The 22,577-nt window shown below is 44.2% G+C and overlaps 1 protein-coding gene across 3 annotated transcripts in view; it reads left to right on the top strand.

Moving 5' to 3' along the window:
* LOC132824275 (protein kinase C-binding protein NELL1-like) overlaps positions 1 to 22,577 on the top strand; it is a 994,503-nt gene that overhangs the window by 153,179 nt on the left and 818,747 nt on the right. For all 3 annotated transcript variants that reach the window (XM_060838612.1, XM_060838613.1, XM_060838611.1), the window contains exon 7: positions 12,365 to 12,447. In XM_060838612.1, coding sequence (XP_060694595.1) covers positions 12,365 to 12,447 — 83 coding nt within the window. The remainder of the gene's footprint in view (positions 1 to 12,364; positions 12,448 to 22,577) is intronic.

Raw genomic sequence — 22,577 nt, 5'->3', positions numbered from 1 at the left:
ATTGGATAGCTGCATTGACTGGTACAAGGTCAGTTGCCAGTTTTGAAGTCCTGGAGTTTGAAAAACTATGAGAAGTCTCAAGGTAGAAGAAATTATTCAGGCAAACAAGTCGTTGGGAAAGAATATAAAATGGAGGATTGCATTTTCAAATTTCCATCATTGGGAGATGCCAGAAATATAAAATTTGTTGTCTGCATTGATGCTCCTTGAGCAAATTTATGTGATAAGTTCTTGAGTGCAGGAGGATTTATAATGTTTCTTACGGAAAGGGGAGATAAAAGCTGCCGTTTAGCATGGGAAGCTAAAAAGGCCACAGGAGTCATAAAAAATAGCTCAGTGCAGAAAGTCTCTCTCTCATGCCATCTTTCTTAATGGAAATATTTGGAAGAAATTCCAAAAAGGGATTCAGCAGTCATACCTATTGATTGATACATAGGGTCAAAATGGCATGATGTATACTCAATATAATGTGTGAATAAAGAAAAGACTGAGGATCAATATTGCAGTTTTAAAATATATGCTGGAGAACGGAGAGATCTCCAAATTGAAATGGGTGGATAACTTCAGTCAGCAATCTCCCTCGCGGAAGCAATGTGACAGTCAGGTAAATGGGGAGGCAGGACCGAATTTGTGTGTTGATGATCTCAAGAACAACTGTAGGTCATAAAGCCAGAACCCGTGCTCTGAGAAAATTCACTTAATAGTATGTTTTTGATAATTCACTTCCTTCAATTGTGAAAATGTCTTTAATTTCACGATTAATAATTTTTAGGAGAATGACCTTTAATGGAGATTGAATTTTCCGAATGAAACATAATAAAAGTAAAACAGCTTTTGGGGAAGGCAATAAACAACGCTGTCATTCTCAAAACAGATCAGATTGAAAGTGGAAAAACAATGAATAATAAAGTTGTCCTCTCCTAGTATCAGACTGGAGCCAAAGCATCTGGTGAGATTGCACTGGCCACCTTTGCAGCATGAATTTATTCATGTGGGACGCAGTGTCAAAAGAAACATAGTGGAATGCAAAGTTAATTAGCACAACTATCACCCTGGAGCAGCCCAGACGTGCAATGTTGCCATGGGGTCAGATTACAGGGTGTTTTCCTTTTGTTTTGGGTTCATCTCATGTTTTATTTCACATAACACCAGAATTGAAGTTGAAGCCAAGGAATAACTTTGACAATCAGAGCGAGAGAAAGAGAGTCATAGAGATGCACAGCACAGAAACAGATCCTTCAGTCCAACTCGTCTGTGCCAACCGGAAATGAATGTTCCCTGATCGGGAATCGAACCTGGGTTGCAGCGGTGAGAGCATCAAATTTCGACCGCCTAAACCAGCAGATAAGAATTTTGTCTCATTGTACACCAAAGCAATATGTGGTCATTCCCTGACCAGGGATCGAACTCAGGCTGCAGTGTTGAAAATACTGAATCCTAATTAGTAAAGCAGAAGGGAAGCCAGAAGTATAACTGGATGGAGAACAGCTGGAGCTGGATGTAGCGAGGATGAAGCCTGGAAGAGGAGCAGGAGAGGTCAAGCCAGGAAGCAGGGTGTGATTGGCACTGGGCAGGGGAGGGGGAATGGCAGTGAGGTCCCTGCTTTCCTCGAGAAATGGCCTTGTATGTTGCACTTAAAATGTTAACTCCATTTACTACTTCACTGCTGTTACCAGACTTGCTGAGTTCCCTCCAGCCATTTCGTTTCTCCTCCAGCCTTTTTCTGTTTTCATGAATCGTTCATATATTATTAAACAAGAAAGAGTGCAGATAAAATTCACCAGGATGCTACCTGGAGTGGAAGATTTGAGTTATAAGGAGACGATAGATAGGCTGGGCGTTATTACCAGGAGACTGAGGGATGATCTTACAGAGGTTGATAAAATTATGAGATGAATAGATAAGGTATATAGCCAACAGCTTTTCCCAGGCATAAGGAAGTCTAAAACTAGAGGGAACAGGTTTAAGGTGGGGGGGGGGGTGGGGGGGAGGTTGGAGTTACAAAAGGGTCCAGAGGGGCAATGTTTTTCACCCAGAGGATGGTGAGAGTCTGGAGTGGGGTGCCAGACGTAGTGGTGGAGGTGAATACAATTTTGTCATTTAAGAAAAATTTGGACAGGTGCATGGATGGGATACGTATGGAGGGACCTGGGCCAAATGCAGGCAAATGCAATCAATTTGTTATGAAAACTGGGCAGCATGGACAAGTTGGGCTGAAGGGCCTGTTTCCATGCAGTAGACCTGTATGCCTATGATTCGAAATCTTGGATTGACTAGGCAGATATTATTTCAATCAATCTGTTTGGACATGCTATGGGATCTTGATCAGATGGGCCAGTGGGCTGAGGAGTGGCAGATGGAGTTTAATTTAGATACATGTAAAGTGCTGTATTTTGGAAAAGCAAATCTTAGCAGGACTTATACACTTAATGGTAAGGTCCTAGGGAATGTTGCTTAACAAAGAGACCTTGGAGTGTAGGTTCATAGCTCCTTGAAAGTAGAGTCACAAGTAGATAGGATAGTGAAGAAGGTGTTTGGCATGCTTTCCTTTATTGGTCAGTGCACTGAGTATAGGATGTCATGTTGCGGCTGTACAGGACACTGGTTAAACCACTTTTGAAATACTATGTGCAATGCTGGTCTCCTTTCTATAAGAAGGATGTTGAAAAGGCTCAGAAAAGATCTACAAGGATGTTGCCAGGGTTGGAGGATTTGAGCTATAGGGAGAGGTTGAATAGGCTAGGGCTGTTTTCCCTGGAGCATTGGAGACTGAGAGGTGACCTTATAGAGGGTTATAAAATTATGAGGGGCATGGATAGGGTAATAGACAAAGTCTTTTCCCTGGGGTGGGGGAGTCCAGAACTAGAGGGCATAGGTTTAGAGTGAGAGGGGAAAGATTTAAGGGGCAATTTTTTCACACAGAGGGTGGTAGGTGTATGCAATGAGCTGCCAGAGGAAGTGGTGGAGGCTGGTACAATTGCAACATTTAAAAGGCACCTGGATATGTATATGAATAGGAAGTGTTTAGAGGGATATGGGCCAGGTGCTGGCAAATGGAATTACATTAGATTAGGATATCTGGTCGACCTGAACGAGTTGAATTGAAGGGTCTGATTCCATGCTGTCCATCTCGATGACTTTATGCTATGACACATCTGTGGGACACTATCACTGCGCCACAAGGCCCCTCCCTATTCCCCTGTCTGTATGCATTATCTTTCACTAGTTAGCATCAATTCCAGTTACACTGAGAGTTGTGCAAAGCCAGTCGTCAAGAAGGTTTTTTGATGCTTGTTGAAATTCAGTCCTGTGGGGTCTACTATCCTGCTTTGTATTCACACAAGCTGCACAGTATAACTTGGCTTCAAGTAACTGCTTTTAATCAATGCTTAGAATTATTCAGTGACCTGAAGTGTTGCAAATTGTGCAATTGAACACATCTCAAGTACTGGGTGACGAAAGTCTCATCTTGCCCGTTGAGGCAAATGGTACTGCTCCTTCCCTTCATAACCTGGGTATGATTTGCTGGTTGCTTGAACAGAAACATAGTCAACATTTTCAATTTAAATGTTAATGTCCTTTCAATTCCAATGCCTTTCTTTTAAGATTGCAGTTCCTTATCCATGAGAGAGATATCACTGTGCAGACTGTTTCATCAGTAAGAAATAAATATCTGCTTTTAGAAACTGCTGAGGACCAAATCAGAAGATTTTGCCCTAAAATGGTTGATATAAATTTCAGGGAGATGAAAAAGCAGTTGGGACATCTGGATTTTCTAAACTGCTGTACATTTGAGACTGCTCCATTTCTCATCTACAGTAGTGGGTTTTGAGACCACTAGGACACAGTGTCTCCACAACCCTGCACTATCCCGCCGCGCCCCCCCCCCCCCCCCGGATAACCAGCCACCCCCTCCCCTCCACCACCCCTACCGATTACTTTCTGCGCTGTTGAGTCCTTGAGCCAAGTGCTGACTTCATTTTGGATTGGTGGATCACTGGTAAGATCCAATGCAGCCTGTGTATACAAGGGGCTCCAAAGATAAGGAATTTCAGGATATTGACCCAGTGGCAACGAAAGAATGGCACTTGAGCAGGTTAGGAATTTGGGTATTTTTTGGAGGGGTCGAGGTGCAAAGAATTAGATTTCTCAGGACTCAGTGTCCTTGCTCTTTTATCATCAGAAGTGACACAATGCCAGATTACAGTCCAATTGGTTTGTGTGAAATCACAACCTTTCAGAGCACTCCCCTGATAAAGAGCAGCGCTCTGAAAGCTTGTGATATTACATAAACTTGTTGGGCCATAACCTGACATTATGTGACTTTTGACCTTGTCCACCCCAGTCCGACACCAGCAGCTTCCACATTCTCGCCCTTTTAAATGTTAGACCCAGGAAAAGGTGGAGAAATATCATCCAAGTGCCACGTTTGATTGCCTTTGCAAAGGCTGTCTCACTCAATCTCTAAACTGCATGATTTTTGAAATTGGGGTATTTGTGGAAGCTTCTCTTCCTGTTAGGTTACCTCCTCATCAAAAAGTGCAGGTTTAGATTTTTGTCTTGATGGTGATTATAGCAAAGGAAATTCTAGCCTTGACTTTACAGCTGGTGATGACATACAATTCTACTGTTGGTGATAGCTAATTGATCTTATAATCAAGCCTAATTTTAGGATGATATAACAATCACATGATGGAGGATGAACACTGGACTTCTTCCCAAAAAAGAGTCAAGCTGGATTTGAAATCTTAACTCTATTCCTTTCTCCACAGATGCTGCCAGACCTGCTGAGTTTCTCTGACACATCCAGTTATTTCAGATTCCCAGCTTCTGCAGTAAATAACTTTCATTGCCCTATTATTTAAATATGTATATTCCAAAATGCATAATTGCACACTGAATCAAATTGAATCAGAGTCAACCTACCTTGTTTAAATGCAAGCAAAGCCTGGCAGTTAACTGTCAGTCATTATCTAACTGGTGCATTTTGCTTGGCAGTACCTATACCAATCAAAGTGCGTGTCCCACCAATCAGCACACTCTGCCTAAGCAGTATGGAAATGTTACTTGCCTTTTTCAGTGTATTTTTAGGAATAGTCCTAACAACTGCTAGGCAAAATACTCTGATAAAGTATTTCTTTTGATCAGCAATACCCAAGTTCCGTGTTAGCAAATGATCGCAATCACTTTGTTACCCTGCACAGTGTCATTTTTGAGGTGGAGTCCCTCCCGAAACAAACCGGAGCCTTGGCCAAATATTTATATCAGACTTCTCATGACATGCTCAGGGCCACAGTGCAGTTTTATAACATTGGAATTGAGCGGTGAAGCCAGAAGAATGGCTCTTAAATAGGTTGTTGCATGCTGCTCTAATGATAGTTCGTAGAAAGCGTTGGCAGTGTTTGTATGTCAGAAAGAGTGGGAATCTATCTCTCAATCCCTTGGAAACCCTAGACTTGCTGCCAATCATTGCAGCCTCCACCCCTCTTTAATGGAAACTCAGTCATTAAGTCTGTCCAGAACAAAGATCATTAGAGTTCTCGATATTAATGATATCATGACAGATGGGGACAATGTGGTAAAACGGTGTTGAGATAAACAGAAAAGTCAGCCATGATCTGATCACAAGGGATCAAACATGTCCACTCTTACTTGTATTTTGCTGTGTCCCCATTGTGAGTTCTGATTAAGCTCTGAGGAGGACACTCGATTTGCCATCCATGTTCAAACTGCAGCTTAGATACCGAGGTCATCAGGAAAGTATGGCTGACCCTGTACTTGCTTTGTGTTGCAACACTAGAATTCCAAATGAATGATTATCTTGAAACACAAAGCATCGCAAAGTGATTATTTTGTGCTGGTTAATTGTTTTCTAATTCCTTACCTTCGTGCTTCTCTTTTGTTTGGCATTTGGTCAATAAGTATTGGAAACCAATCAAATGAGGAACACTGAATGTTTGATTGGTTGGCTCAATTTAGAGTCAGAGAGTCATGGAGTCATACCACATGGAGACAGGCCCTTTGGCCCAAACTGGTCCATGCTGACTAAACTGTCCATCCACACTAACTCCATTTCCCTGCACTTGGACCATATCCTACTAAACCTTTCCTATCCATGTATTTGCCCCATGTATTTGACCTTTTAAATGTTGTTAATGTACCTGCCTCAACCACTTCCGCTGGTAGTTCATTCCATATGCATACCACCCTCTGTGTAAAAACATTGTCCTCAGGTTCCCTTTTATTCTTTCCTCCCTAACCTTAAACTGAAGCCCTCTAGTTCTCCAACCCTGGGAAAAAACCTGAGTGAATTCACCCTATTCATGCCTTTCATGATCTTTTACACTTTTATAAATCCCCCCTCGGTCTCCTACACTCTAATGAAAAATATCCCAGCCTGCCCAACCTCTCCCTGTAGCTCAGACCCTTGAGTCCAAGCAACAGGTTTGTAAATTTCTTCTGCACTCTTTTCAGTTTAACAACATCCTTCCTATAGCAAGGTGGCCAAAACTGAACACAATCCTCCAAGTATGGCCTCACCAACATCCTGTGCAACTGCAATGTAACTTTCTAACTTCTATACTCAATGCCCTGACCGATGAAGGGCAGTGTGCCAAAAGCTTTCTTCACTACTCTGTCTACCGGTGACTCTACTTTCAGAGAATTGTGAACCTGAACTCCAAGATCCCTCTATTCCACTACACTCCTTCAGACCCTATCCTTTGCCATGAAACTCCATCTTGATTTGACTTTCCAACATGCAAGAACTCACACTTAGCTATATGAAACATCATTTGCCATTTCTCGGCCCACTTCCTCAGCTAATCAAGGTCCTGCTGCAATTTTTGATAACCTTCCTCACTGCCCACAATCCCGCCTGTTTTGGTGTCATTTGCAAACTTAAACATGCCTTGTTCGTTGTCATCCAAATCATTGATATGGATAACAAACAGTAATAGACACAGCACCAACCCTCCATTAGTCACAGGCTTCCAATCTGACAAGCATCCTTCCACTATTACCCTCTGCTTCCTTCCATTAAGGCAATTGTGTATCCAATTTGCCAGCTGTCCTTGGAGTCCCTGCAAGCTAATCTTCTAGAACAGCCTACCATGTGGAGCTTTTTCAAAAGCCTTACTGAAATCCAGACAAACTATATCTACTGCTCTGCCCTCATCAACCTTCCTGGTCACCTCATCAAAGAACTCTATCAAATTAGTGAGGCATGATCTCAGTCATGCACAAAGCCATGCTCACTGGTCCTCATCAAACCCTGTCTTTCCAAATGCATGTATACCTTATCTCTCAGAATCTTCTCAAGTAACTTACCCACCACAGACATTAGGCTTACTGGTCTATAGTTCCCAGGTTTCTATTTGCAGTCCTTCTTGATTAATAGCACAACAATCGCTAACCTCCAGTCTTCAAGACGTCACCCATGGATGATGATGATATAAAAATATCAGCCAGGACCCCTGCCATTTCTTGCAGTGTTCTTGGGTATATCTGGTCAGGACCAGGAGATTTATCGACCTTCATACATTCCAGCACCTCCTCTGCTGTGATATAGATTGTCCTGAAGATATTGCCACTAACTTCCCCAAGTTCTCAAATCTTCATGTCTTTCTCCACTAGTAAACACAGAGGAGAAATATTCATTGCGGATCTCGTCCATCTCCTGTGGTTCTACACATACATATCCCCTCCACTTTGATCTTTGAGGAGTTCTATTCTCTCTCTCGTTATTCTTTTTCTTTTAATGTACTGAAATAACCTCTTTGGATTCACCCTAATCTTCTCAATCAGGGCAATCTCGTGCCCCCCTCTTTCACCCTCCTGTTTTCCTTCTTCAATAAACTCCTGTACTCCCTATATATCTCCATGGTTTCCCTTGATCCCAGCTGCCTGTACCTGAGCCATGCCTCCTTTTTTCTGGTCAAAATCTCAATATCTCTTGCCATCCAGGGTTCCTTCTTCCTGACAACCTTGCCTTTCACCCTCACAGGAACATATTGACCTTGAACTTTAACTATTTCACTTTTAAAGGCTTCCCATTTGCCAGAGGTCCCTTTGCCTGCAAACAAACTATTCCAAACAACCCCTGCAAGGTCCTGTCTAATTCCATCAAAATCCCCAATTTAGAACTTGAACATGTGGACCAGTTTGACCCTCTCCATAACTATTTTAAAATTAATAAATCTATGGTCATTGGTGCTCTCCCACTGTCTCATCCATCACCTCTCCAACCCTATTTCCCAAGAGTAGATCGAGTTTTTCCCCTTCCTGACTAATATCCTCTATACACTGCTTGAAGAAACTTTCCTGAACGCACTTAACAATTCCATCCCATCTAAGCCCTTAATGCTCTGGCAGTCCCAGTCTATATCAGGAAAATTAAAGGCTCTTACGATGACCCTATTGCTCCTGCAAGTCTCCACAATCTCCCTGCATATTTGTTCCTCTAATTCCCATTGTCTATTTGGGGTCATATAGGACCAACCGAATAACATCGCCATTCCCTTCTTATTTCTTATCTCCATCCACAAAGCTTCACTGGATGATTCTTCAGTTATTTCATCTCTTGATTTGATAAGAGATTTGATATCGTGGGAGTGGAAGTGCTCAATAATGTTGCATTTGATTGAATAATGCATTCTTTGGAGGTAGCCTGGTTTTGCTTTTGCCTCTGAGCAGTTTTCTCAAGCAATACTGAAATATTGCATTTCTCCATTTGGGGGAGTTTTGAAACACTTTGCACCTTTGTCAGTGATGCCTGTGTTTTTCTTTTGGAAATGAGTTGTTTCTTGGTATCACCATTCCTATAAACAAGAGATTTGAGCCCAAATTTGAAGGATGCATAAAAGGTACAAAATGAGATGACAAATTATGTGTGAAAGCATGTCATTAATACAGATGCAAGAGGCCAAGCAGTTGTAAAAATACGTTATCACCTGCAGTCAGGGTCCTGTGTCAGGCTACAAATGCAAACATGAATTTTTAAATGGGTTATCAACATTAAGCTATTACAGTTCACAATTTTAAATATTTAATCATCTCAGCACTGCATAGAGAGAAGAATTTTCTCTTCGTATTTCCTTCCATTGCATTTGGACAGCTTTCTCTGCTCTGTGCCAGTGGTGTGCCACAAGGATCGGTGCTGGGTCCACTACTTTGTGTCACTTGTATAAATGATTTGGATGTGAACCCAGAAGGTTTTGTTCGTAATTTTTGCAAATGACACCAAAATTGGAGGTGTACTAGAGAGCAAAGAAAGTAACTACAGAGTACAAGGAGGTCTTGATCAGTTGGGCCAATGGGCTGAGAAATGGCAGATGGAGTTTAATGTAGGTAAATGTGAGGTGCTGCATTTTGGGGAGGCAAATCAGATCAGGACTTATACATTTAATGGTAAAGTTCTGAGGAGTGTTGCTGAGCAAAGAGATCTTGGAGTACAGGTTCATTGTTCTTTGAAAGTGGAGTCGCAGGTAGATTGAATAGTGAAGAAGGTGTTTGGTATGCTCTCCTTCATTGGCCATAGCATTAAGGATAGGAGTTCAGAGGTTATGTTGCAGCTGTGCAGGACATTGATCAGGCCACTTTTGGAATATTGCATGCAATTCTGGTCTCCGTCTTATCAGAAGGATGTTGGTTAGGCCACTCTTGGAATATTGTGTTATAAAATCATGAGGGGCATGGATTGGGTAAATATACAAAGTCTTTTGCCTGGGGTGAGGAGTCCAGAACTAGAGGGCATAGGTTTAGGGTGAGAGGGGAAAGATATAAAAAGGACCTAAAGAGCAACTTTTTCATGCAGAGGGTGGTGCATGTATGGAATGTGCTGCCAGAGGAAGTGGTGGAGGCATCTTGATGGGTATATGAATTGGAAGGGTTTGGAGGGATATGGGTCAAGTGCTGGCAAATGGGACTAGATTAGGTTAGGATATCTGGTCGGCATGGACAAGTTGCACCAAAACATTGGTGTCGGTGCTGTACATCTCAATGATTCTATGTTAGGCATTCATGCACATGGCTATAGATGGTGCTTAGAGTCGAAAATGGCATGACATGTTGTTTGTCGTTTTCCTTCAATTGCATTGAACTAGCAGCAAATCAAAGGCAAGTACATTGATATCAACACCAGACTGTCTGTCATGTATTTTCTTAATGAGATGTGTCCTTGTGAATTATTCTGTCAGCTGTTATTTACAGTGCACTAAATATTCTACTCTCCTCCCACCTCTGCTTTCCTCACCTTTTTCTCTGTTGGGTTCAATTCACTTGGCCCTTCACTTATCTATGGCCCCATAGGTGGAGTGCATTGCAATATCCCAGGAATAGACTAGGAACTAGGATATGCTTGTTTTACAGTCTCACTTGTTTGCTGTTATGAGAGACTTAGAGCCCTCGCCAACCCCCTTTTATAAGGCTGATCATACAAAGTATAGGTGGGATTGGTGATCCCCAGTCTTGCTGGGCATACATTACAAAAGGTACTGGTTCTGAAAAGGTTGCATTAACCTTCACCCGATTGGATGATGCCACGCAATCTTGGGTGGACAGTAGGAGGAATATAGCTTGAGGTCCCAATGGGGTTAGGTGTGTCATCCCTGGCTCCTGATATTTTGCACAGCTACTCGTGACCCTCAGTGTACTGAATAAAACCAAAATCCTGCAGATGTCAAGTTCAGGATCCAAAGATGTGCAGGTCAGGTGAATTGGCCATGCTAAATTGCCTGTAGTGATAGATGCATTAGTAGGGAGTAGGTGAATGGGTCTGCATGGGTTACTCTTTGGAGGGTTGATGTGGACTTGTTGGGCTTAAGGGCCTGTTTCTGCACTGTAGGGAATCTAACCTAATCTAATTATATTGGAAATCTGAAACAACTACAGAAGTAACTGGAGGAATTCAGTAGTTCTTGCTGCATCAAGGGACATCAAGGTTAACATGTCAAGAATTTCTGAAGAAGAGTCAGAAACATTAACTGTTTCTCTCTCCACAGATGCTACCTGACCTGCTGAGTTCCTGCAACATTTTCTGTATTTGTTGCAGCTGATGTTCCTATTGCTATCATTCAATAAACTACATCCTGTTGTTAAATCAAGTTCCTCTTCCTGTTTAAACTCATTTGTGGTTCATCATCCAGCCCTTCCTTACACCCAGTATGGAAGGGAAGATGAATGCGGTACTCCTTCACAAACATTAGCTGGTAGTGGCTAATTCCACAGCATACAAGACTGTAAAGCTGAAGGGTACCGAGCCAGTGAGATGACTAAACTTCAAAGACTGGCTGTGGACCAGGGAATGGCTTGGAACCTTAACATATTGTATAATGTTTTCATATTGATGCCAATATAAAGAGCTGATTGGATTGTTCCTATAAAGATATTCTTGCCCTTATTTGCTGTTATGTATGTGTATTTCTGTAAACATTAATCATGGTCTAAACAGATTTGTGTTACAATTGTATTCTATTTGCCAGAACAAGATATGCCAAAGTTAATTTTTTTTGTGTGTCAGATTATGAAACATTTGGAAGCAGTCGTAGCCAATTATTTTCACAGTTAGATCTCGGTTTCACTTCTGGTGATTTGGCCAGCAGGGTTTCAAACCAATAATTGAAAAAAAAATGGTCATCACTACTTTTTGCCTCTGTTGGAGGAACCCATACAAAACAAAAATCTGATTTTCCAAAGAAGTGAAGAGCAATGTTCCTTTATAAGTTTTAGTGTCTTTCATTTGACTTAAAAAATGTTATTTTAACAGAATTAAAAACAGGTTTACTTTGTGTGGATAAGTAGGTTTTCGAATTATTTTTGTTAAAATAGTGCATCTGAATGGTATTGCTCACTACATCAGCTGAAAAATCAACTGCTTTCCAATCTTGAAAAGTGTTAAGTACGACTATGTGCTTTTCCGTGGGACAGTTTGCGTAGGGAAGAGAACACAGTGCAACATGCAAATAAATCACTGATTGCACGTAGTTGATGAATCAAACCAAGAGTTGAACGGAGATATCGTGGTAATGCAGTTCCTTGAAATAAATGTTTTCATGCAGGTTTGCTACAGTTTTCAAGCTGACAGTGTAAGGCTTCTTTAATCATTGCTATGGAGATCAAGAGTATCTAAATTCGAAAGCTTGTGAAGTTATATTCTGTCTGTCAATATTACTTTGCATTATTTGTGAAGGTGACGCAAAGCAAGTTAAGTTGCCCTGCCATTACCATGGTAACTAACAAAAATGAACATATGTTTTTAGTTAATTTACATGATTTCTCTTAGGGTCATAAGCATTGAGTTCCATGTATTCTGCTGCTCGCGAGATTCTCACACTTTTATCTTGTTTTATTTTTTGTCTTTTTGGAGCATGCCCAACTTGCAGCGACTTCCTTAACCTGGTGCAAGGCATCATGGATCTCCAGGAGCTTCTTGCAAAAATGACGACAAAAGTGAGTTTTACCAGGGGCCCTTTAACAGAACTTTGAACTTTGAGACATTTGCTCCAATTAATATGTGTGATTAAGCAAGAAGATGGGTTCTGCCAATTGTCAGGTTCAAATAAAGGGCTTGCAATTTGTTTTTGTGGACAGTGAGGGTTTAGGATGTCAGTGGTCTCTTTGCAATGTAGAAATTGGACCAATGAACCAAGTGTCATGTTATGGTTTTGTAATCCTGAATATTTTATTTTCACAAGCCAACTCTCCCCATGATGGAGTCTGGTTTCTCGAATCAAATTGACAGATTAATATAGAGTCATAGATTTGTACAGCACGAAAGCAGACCCTTCAGTCTAATTCGTCCATGCCAACCAGATATTCCCGCCTCAGGTGACTGACTGTGTGCAGTTTGCATGTTCTCCCCGTGTCTGCATAGGTTTCCTCCGGGTGCTCCGGTTTCCTCCTACAGTCCAAAGATGTGCACGTCAGGTGAATTGGCCATGCTAAATTGCCATAGTGTTAGATAAGGTGTAAATGTAGGGGTATGGGTGGGTTGCACTTCGGAGGGTCGGTGTGGACTTGTTAGGCCGAAGGGCCTGTTTCCACACTATAAGTAATCTAATCTAATCTAATATCCTATATTAATCTAGTCCCATTTGTAAGCATTTGGCCCATATCCCTCTACACCCTTCCTATTCATGTACCCATCCAGATGTCTTTTAAATGTTATAATTGTACCAGCTAGCATCACAGGAAGCTCAAACCCTCTAACCCTGGCAACATCCCTGTAAATCTTTTCTCAACTCTTTCAAGTTTAACAACATCTTTTCTATAGCAGAGAGACCAGAATTGAATGCAAGATTACAAAAGTGGCCTAACTAATGTCCTGTACAGCTGTAACTGACATACTAACTCCTACATTCAATGTACTGACTATCAAAAGTAAGTGTACCAAACACCTTCTTCACACGCTGAAAATGTGTTGCTGGTTAAAGCACAGCAGGTTAGGCAGCATCCAAGGAACAGGAAATTCGACGTTTCGGGCCAGAGCCCTTCATCAGGAATGAGGAGAGGGTGCCAGGCAGGCTAAGATAAAAGGTAGGGAGGAGGGACTTGGGGGAGGGGCGATGGAGATGTGATAGGTGGAAGGAGGTCAAGGTGAGGGTGATAGGCTGGAGTGGGGTGGAGGCGGAGAGGTCAGGAAGAGGATTGCAGGTTAGGAGGGCGGTGCTGAGTTCAAGGGAATCGACTGAGACAAGGTGGGGGGAGGGGAAATGAGGAAACTGGAGAAATCCGAGTTCATCCCTTGTGGCTGGAGGGTTCTCAGGCGGAAGATGAGGCGCTCTTCCTCCAACCGTCGTGTTGTTATGTTCTGGCGATGGAGGCGTCCAAGGACCTGCATGTCTTCGGTGGAGTGGGAGGGAGAGTTAAAGTGTTGAGCCACGGGGTGGTTGGGTTGGTTGGTTCGGGCATCCCAGAGGTGTTCCCTGAAGCGTTCTGCAAGTAGGCGGCCTGTCTCCCCAATATAGAGGAGGCCACATCGGGTGCAGCGGATGCAATAGATGATGTGTGTGGAGGTGCAGGTGAATTTGTGGCAGATGTGGAAGGATCCCTTGGGGCCTTGGAGAGAAGTAAGGGAGGAGGTGTGGGCGCAAGTTTTGCATTTCCTGCGGTTGCAGGGGAAGGTGCCGGGAGTGGAGGTTGAGTTGGTGGGGGGTGTGGACCTGACGAGGGAGTCACGAAGGGAGTGGTCTTTGCGGAATGCTGATAGGGGAGGGGAGGGAAATATATCCCTGGTGGTGGGGTCCGTTTGGAGTTGACGGAAATGACGGCGGATGATACGTTGTATACGGAGGTTGGTGGGGTGGTAGGTGAGAACCAGTGGGTGCTGCAAATGTGTTGCTGGTCAAAGCACCGCAGGCCAGGCAGCATCTCTATTCCTGAGATGCTGCCTGGCCTGCTGTGCTTTGACCAGCAACACATTTGCAGCTGTGATCTCCAGCATCTGCAGACCTCATTTTTTACTCGAGAACCAGTGGGGTTCTGTCTTGGTGGCGGTTGGAGGGGCGGGGCTCAAGGGCGGAGGAGCGGGAAGTGGAGGAGATGCGGTGGAGGGCATCGTCGATCACGTGGAGGAGATGCGGTGGAGGGCATCGTCGATCACCTCCACCGCATCTCCTCCTACGTGATCGACGATGCCCTCCACCGCATCTCCTCCACGTGATCGACGATGCCCTCCACCGCATCTCCTCCACTTCCCGCTCCTCCGCCCTTGAGCCCCGCCCCTCCAACCGCCACCAAGACAGAACCCCACTGGTTCTCACCTACCACCCCACCAACCTCTGTATACAGCGTATCATCCGCCATCATTTCCGCCAACTCCAAACGGACCCCACCACCAGAGATATATTTCCCTCCCCTCCCCTATCAGCGTTCCGCAAAGACCACTCCCTTCGTGACTCCCTCGTCAGGTCCACACCCCCCACCAACTCAACCTCCACTCCCGGCACCTTCCCCTGCAACCGCAAGAAATGCAAAACTTGCGCCCACACCTCCTCCCTTACTTCTCTCCAAGGCCCCAAGGGATCCTTCCATATCCGCCATAAATTCACCTGCACCTCCACACACATCATCTATTGCATCCGCTGCACCCGATGTGGCCTCCTCTATATTGGGGAGACAGGCCGCCTACTTGCAGAACGCTTCAGGGAACACCTCTGGGATGCCCGAACCAACCAACCCAACCACCCCGTGGCTCAACACTTTAACTCTCCCTCCCCCTCCACCGAAGACATGCAGGTCCTTGGACACCTCCATCGCCAGAACATAACAACACGACGGTTGGAGGAAGAGCACCTCATCTTCCGCCTGGGAACCCTCCAGCCACAAGGGATGAACTCGGATTTCTCCAGTTTCCTCATTTCCTCTCCCCCCACCTTGTCTCAGTCGATTCCCTTGAACTCAGCACCGCCCTCCTAACCTGCAATCCTCTTCCTGACCTCTCCGCCCCCACCCCACTCCGGCCTATCACCCTCACCTTGACCTCCTTCCACCTATCACATCTCCATCGCCCCTCCCCCATGTCCCTCCTCCCTACCTTTTATCTTAGCCTGCCTGGCACCCTCTCCTCATTCCTGATGAAGGGCTCTGGCCCGAAACGTCAAATTTCCTGTTCCTTGGATATTGCCTGACCTGCTGTGCTTTAACCAGCATCACATTTTCAGCTCTGATCTCCAGCATCTGCAGACCTCACTTTTTACCTTCTTCACACGACTGTCTACTTGCAACTCTACCCTCATGGAACGATAAGCCTGCACCCCAAGGTCTCCTGGTTTGACAACACTTCCCAGGACCCTACCATTAAGTATATAAGTCCTTCTCTGATTTGTCGTTCCAAAATGTAACACCTGACATTTTTCTAAATTAAACTCCATCTCCCACTCCTTAGCCTATTGGCCCATCTGATCAAAGTGCTACAGAGCAACTCAGCATTCAAGTATGCACATCAATGTGAACTTGTATTCTCATAAATGGGCATCAATAGAATTGCAGCATTGGTCATTCAGTCCCTTGAGCGTGTCCCACATTCACTTCAATCATTCAGTGATTTATATTTTAACCCTTCAGTTCCATAACCATGAATACCTTTAGCTAAAATAAAACCCTATAATACTCCATTTCATAATGGTCAATTGATCTGTTTCTGAAAGCATTTTCAGCAGAAGAGTGTTCCAGATTTACAGCATTCTTTGTGATGAATGGCTTTGCTCAATGATTTACCTCTTCGACAATGACAGTGAATTCTAGATCAGTTTTTGATTTTAAATCTGGGATTTTTGTTCAGCAAAGGTATTACAAATATGGGCCAAAGGCAGGTTTAGCCACAGATCAGCCAAGATCCAAACTCATTGAGGGGCTGAATGGCCTACTCCTGTTCCTATGCTTCTCTTGTATTAATGTCTGCCTTATTAAGCTGGCACCTGTATCAGTGGGTCTATCTATCCCATTAATTCCTTTAACAATCTCGAACATCTCACTTTGACCATCCCTTATGCAGACATCAATCATCAGACTCAAAAGATGTTGAATAGTTAATTGACACTCCAGTGTATTGACTCTATCATTCCACATAGTGATGGTTATATTACATGGAACTTGACAAGAATGATGGAGGGAGAGCTTGGCAGGTTTAATTGTCCTTCACTTTACCTTGGAGATGTGCTTTAAAAATTTTAAAATGTCAACAAAACTAACTTAGGGATCACATTTAATGTTGCAGAGTGACACACTGCAGAGAATTATGATGCATTTCTTTCGAGCTGAGAATCCCTTCAGCCGAATAAAATTTCTTTTAATGTTGACTCTTTGATCTTTTCTTAAATTGAAATTGGGGTGCAGGTCAGTCTTAATCTGATCTCTTCAAGCAAGTGGAATTTTCTGACTATGGAAAATCAATATTAAGGCAAATTATCAGAACAGTGTCCCTTTTTGTAGTTTTCTACTGTGCAAAAGAGAAATTCCGTCTATAACCCATTTATGATTCTGAGAGGTTTCCTAGTGAACAAATTTTGATTACAAAAGGAAAGTATTCAGCCTACAACTTCTATTATCGGAATAAAAACAATGTACTGCAAGTTTTGGAATGAAGACAGCAAGTGCTAGAGAACCACAGCAGCTGTGGAGAGAGAAACATTGGGCTGAATGTTGCCAGAAATTAGCTGAGCGTTGTTGTGTTTGAGTTTCTTTCAATGAGTTTTCTTGCACTATTATCCCAAACTTGCCTCATTAATTCAGTGGTATGCCAGTGAGAGCCCGGATCTCCCACTCCATGTCAGTAGAATGCTCACCACTGACAGGAGATTGCGTGATTCCAGCTCCCAGCACTTTGGAGCAGTCCTGCAGAGTTGGACATAACAGACGCAGGGACATTGGCGCTCTATTTTGCAGACTGGGAGCTGAAGGTCCTGGTGATTAGGCGATACAACCTCTTCACCGAGGGTTAGCAGAAGATGGCAAGGCACCAGACCCTGCCCAGCCTGGGCCACGGTTGCCACCCGGGGTGAGGGCAGCTTTATCCTTCCAGAGAAATGTGAAGCAATCTCACAAGAGGGTCAATGACTTTCTCTGCCCCAGAAGGGTGTGTGACATCATCTTCTCCCTGTGCTACCTCTCCCCCTACTCCCGCCCTCTTACCACACCCACCTCCCATCAAGGCTCATGCTCCACCATTCTCAGTATAGCATGCAACGTCTTCCCTCACCCTTGCTCATCCACCGCAAACTCTCAACACCATTGACCCTGCATGCCCTCTATGATGTCGACTCACATGCTCGAGACACGTCCCCACCTGTTTCCTATCCTAACAGCTGTGTCACCAACTTTTACGTCACTCATGTTTCTCTCATTCCTGGAGAAAAACAGCTCATTGTAGGGGCTGAAAGTGCCAGGGTGGCTGGGGTGCCTGACATTTTGTTTCTCATCTCTCGGAGGCAGTGATCGTGACTGTAGCTGACTGAGAACTGGGACCAGTCATCAGGACATCATCCATGCCCCAGCAACCAAATAAGAATATATGTCCATGGCTGTGCTACTCTCCCATCGTCCACACTCTGTACTATTCACCTGTCCAAATGTTGACATTCTCTCTGCTGTCTCCCGCAGCATTACTTTGGGCTCTGTGATCAAGGGAATGGTGCTGCCAATATACAGCATGGAACCCTCAGAGGAAGCCCCCACCAACTAGGCTATCCCTTCAGTCTCCACCCAGCTCAGACACTGGCACCTCATTGGTTACATTGACTGGATTAGAATTGGGAGCTCCAGTTGGTGAATACTTCACTGCCACATCTCTACAGATGGTCAGGGGAGAAGTGCCCCAGGTCACTGGCACTCAGAAGATGGCCGGAGACCAAATACCCGGTCAGGCCCAGGCAAGCGAGGATTCCCCGATGTTACTTTGCAGAAGCAGACACGGGAGCAGTAGGCAGGGCTGTCGGAAAGGCTGACACACAGGCTGTGGGCCAGCAGCAATGAGGTTGGCATCCTGATGCCTTGGGCATGTGACCATCTGTCCGCCTCCGTGGGCAGGTTGGCAGCTGCCGTGGAGACCCAGATCCAGCAGCTTCAGGGGTCTACTTGAGAGATACACGGATTGGCACTCCATTGATCTAGTCTTTGGTGCTGAGCTCCAAGAGCGAGTGGGGTGACAGCAGGAAATGAGGGACCTTGACTTCATTTAAGATGTCCCTTCCTCACCAGAAGACAGGGTGTGCTAGTGGGCACCCGGCTGTAGGAGGAACCAGATGCCCCCTCCTGCCCCCACCCAGCAAGACACTACTTTCAGGACTCTCCAGATGTGCCTTCCACCTCCGTCCTCCCTCAACCTCAGCCCTGAAGGAGGGTGCACCCACCTCTGGGCAGAAGACCCTCCGTGTGTCTGGGCTGTCCGGGCACAAGCTTCTCCCAGGGTCACGTGACCAAAGCTCTGAGGCCAATGGACTCCATTGTACAGCGGGGTCCCTCCAGCACAAATGCAGAACCTGGGACTGCACTGAGACATAGTGGGAAGGAAAGAGATAATGTCTTCTGAGAGGACAGAGGTGAAGCATTGCTGTAAAAACATCATCATGGATTTTAAATATAATTCACCATTCATCATCAGCTTTGTATTTGTTTAGCCGCAACCACAACATTGAAGCTGCAGAGCCTAACCATCCTTAATGAGGTTCTATTGTCTAAAGTGTAGAGTGAGCAAAATCTGCACTATGTGCAGACAATTGTATCTCAAAAGGTACAACTAGAGTGAATCTTTCCAGACGGCAAGACACTACTTACTGTGTGTCACAGCGAGGAGTGGCGATGATCCTTGATGATGTATGGTGTGGTCAAGAGTGTTTGGGGTCCATACAGCAGATTACAGTAATGCCTAGGGTTCCCATCCAGCATGAGGCACTCATTAGGGTGTATCCACTTCAGTGTATGGGCCGTCCATGTGATGCTGTTGTCCTATGGGAGGCCTTACCAGACTTTAAATGGAAACTTTGAGGAGAAAGTGAGGTCTGCAGATGCTGGAGATCAGAGCTGAAAATGTGTTGCTGGAAAAGCGCAGCAGGTCAGGCAGCATCCAAGGAACAGGAGATTCGACGTTTTGGGCATAAGTTCTTCAGGAAGAAGGGCTTATGCCCGAAACATCGAATCTCCTGTTCCTTGGATGCTGCCTGACCTGCTGCGCTTTTCCAGCAACATGTTTTCAGCTTTAAATGGAAACTCCCTACCTCACAGAAGGGAACACTGATGCTGCCTGGCCTGCTGCGCTTTTCCAGCAACACACTTTTCAACTCTGGTCTCCAGCATCTGCAGTCCTCACTTTCTCCTAGGAACACTGACCCTGCTCACTCCAGGGCTGGTTGCAGTCATTTGTATCTCCATTGAGCTTATCTTACTTCCAACCCAATGGAAGTCAACAGTGATTGCTCCTCAGCAAGTGAGTGTTTGCTTAGCCTCTTGGTGGAGCCCCAAGCGTACACATTCTCAGTAACAATCCTCATCAACTTCATTGCCCATGTTCCCTCTGAGAGAAACTCTCTCTCATCTCTCTCAACTGAATGACCCCTCGTTCTGAAACTATGACACCTCGTTCATCCCCCCCATGTTAACATTTCAAGGTCCTGGTGTGAAACACGGTTATCAATAATTTATCATCCCTGTAAGGTGCAATAATTCAAGTTAACACGAGGAACTAAGTTCTCCATCTCAATAAGTCCACCTGCTCCCTAAAGGCATTCTCTTCCCTGACCCTCATTTTGAAATTGGAATCATTCTGATTTTGAGCTGATGGGGAAGGTTGAAAGGTCACATTTGCTGCTCAGAGGTAGATCCCCTGGGAAATTGGTGCTGGGCCTGTTCCTTTTGGATTGTTGATTCTTTCTGGTACTGCACTTCTCACGCTGGTGTTGATCAAGGAAGGATTACACCTTATTTCTGAAACCTTTTCACCCGTCATATTTATAATGGCATCAGGAAAATTGGGATGCTTCCCAAATAATCACAGTTTATTATTAATTAACTTGACATCTCTCACTTAATTCACTCTGACAATACATTGTAAACATTTAAGTAGCTATGATAGGATACAATTCCAAAAGAAAAATTTCTGTACCAATAGCTCGAGAGATTTGTAATATTTTATGAGCAGTTATCCGTGCAGCTGAATCTAAATGCACATTAGCAGTTTACAACTGTTGTATATTATATTGGGCAGTTTCATAAGAGTTGAGCAGTGCAGGTATAACTTACATCCATTCTTACTTTCTACCTGATCATTGTTGCTCAGTAAGTGTTTGTTGACCATTGCACTTTCGCATTACGTTATCCCCACCCACATCCAAAGGAATAGATTTTATGTTTTCAGGGGAGTCAATGGTCTCATGTCAATCTAAAAACCACAGGTAATATTCGGGTGACCTGGGTTTGAATCCTGCTTATGGTGGAATTTGAATTCAATAGAAAATCTGGCTTTCAGAGTCTAATGATGACCATGAATTTATTGACAGTGGGGAAAAAAAAGTCTGGTCCTAAAAGAAATCTGCCATCCTTACCTGGTCTGGCCTACATTTGGCTTCAGGCCCACAGCATAGAATCCCTGCAGTGTGGAAACAGACCATTAAGCCCAACAAGCCCATACCGACTCTCTGAAGAGCACCCCACCCAGACTCACTATCCCCAATAAGTCTGCCTTTTCCATGGCTAATCCACCCAACCTGGACACTGTAGGCAATTTATTATGACCAATCCACTTGAACCTGCACATCTTTGGTGTTTGGGAGGAAACCACAGTACCCAGAGAAAACCCACGCAGACACGGGGAGAATGTGCAAACTCCACACAGACAGTTCCCCGAGGCTGGAATTGAACCTTGGTCCCTTGTGCTGTGAGGCAGCACTGCTAATCACTGTTGCTCCAGCAATGTGGCTTGAGTCTTAGCTGGCTCTGGGCAATTGGGGATGGGAAAATAAACACTATTTGAGCCAGTGACACTCACAGCCCATGAATGTATTAAATATAAAAGTATGTTGCATGCCTAGAATGCACATGGAAAAATTGAGGCACTCCCTCCAATCAGCAGCTCTTTGATCCAATGTGTTATTATGTTTTTAATTTGATTCAAAACTCATTTGGAGCATAGCCTCTAGAGAGATGTACCAGCTGTAGATGCACGTAAGCCAAGGTGGTAGCTGGGGTCAGAAGAGCATTGCGTGTAATATGGGAATATAATCCAACTTTTAGCAATGACTGGAATCTAATTGTGGGATTGAAATGATTAGAAATTGTTCATGCAGAACCTTTTACATTAATGATTTCTTCAACGCTGCATAATAATTAGGGGAATAAAATTTCAGTGCATGAGGTGCTGCAATTCTAGTTACAAATATACTCTTGAAATTTAAAAATGCACATTTATATATTGGAACAAATCCACAGAAATTGAGCTGATATTTTTATCATGACACAGTGTTTCTTTTGATGCATTTTTGAATAGTTGAAAGCTCTGTGCATTAATTATGTGGGAAACAGATTCCAACTTTTGTTTTCAACAGTAATTTACACAGTGCCCTTAAGTCGAGAAATGAACGAGGTTTCTTGACAGAGTTGTAAGAGAAAACATGCTTGTGAGATTCTGCAAGAAGGAGTAACAGTCAAAGCATTTTATGGAACCCCTACAGCCCAACAAGTCCACAACGACCCTCCAAAGAGTAATCCACCCATTCCCCTTTCTTCACCCCCGACTAATGCAACTAACCTAGATATCCCTGAACACTATGGGCAGTTTAGCATGCCCAGTTCACCTAACCTGCAGATCTTTAGACTGTGGGAGGAAACCAGAGTACCCGGAGGAAACCCACGCAGACTCAGGGAGAATATGCAAATTCCACACAGGTAGTCACCCGAGGCTGGAATCAAACCCGGGTCCCTGGTGCTGTGCAGCAGTGGTGCTGTGCAGCAGTGTTGCTTACCACTGAGTCACGTTTTCAGAGGATGATAAAGGAGGAGAGAGGTGTTAATGGTGAATGTTCAGGGTGTGAGTTGAAAGAATGATGTGGGAAAGAAGACAATGGAAGAGGTAGAGCGCATCGGATCACAGA

The sequence above is a fragment of the Hemiscyllium ocellatum genome, chromosome 18, assembly GCF_020745735.1.
Source record: "Hemiscyllium ocellatum isolate sHemOce1 chromosome 18, sHemOce1.pat.X.cur, whole genome shotgun sequence".
In the NCBI taxonomy this organism is placed as follows: domain Eukaryota; kingdom Metazoa; phylum Chordata; class Chondrichthyes; order Orectolobiformes; family Hemiscylliidae; genus Hemiscyllium; species Hemiscyllium ocellatum.
The sequence above is the reverse complement of the archived record's forward strand: the minus strand, read 5'-3'. Positions and strand labels throughout refer to the sequence as shown.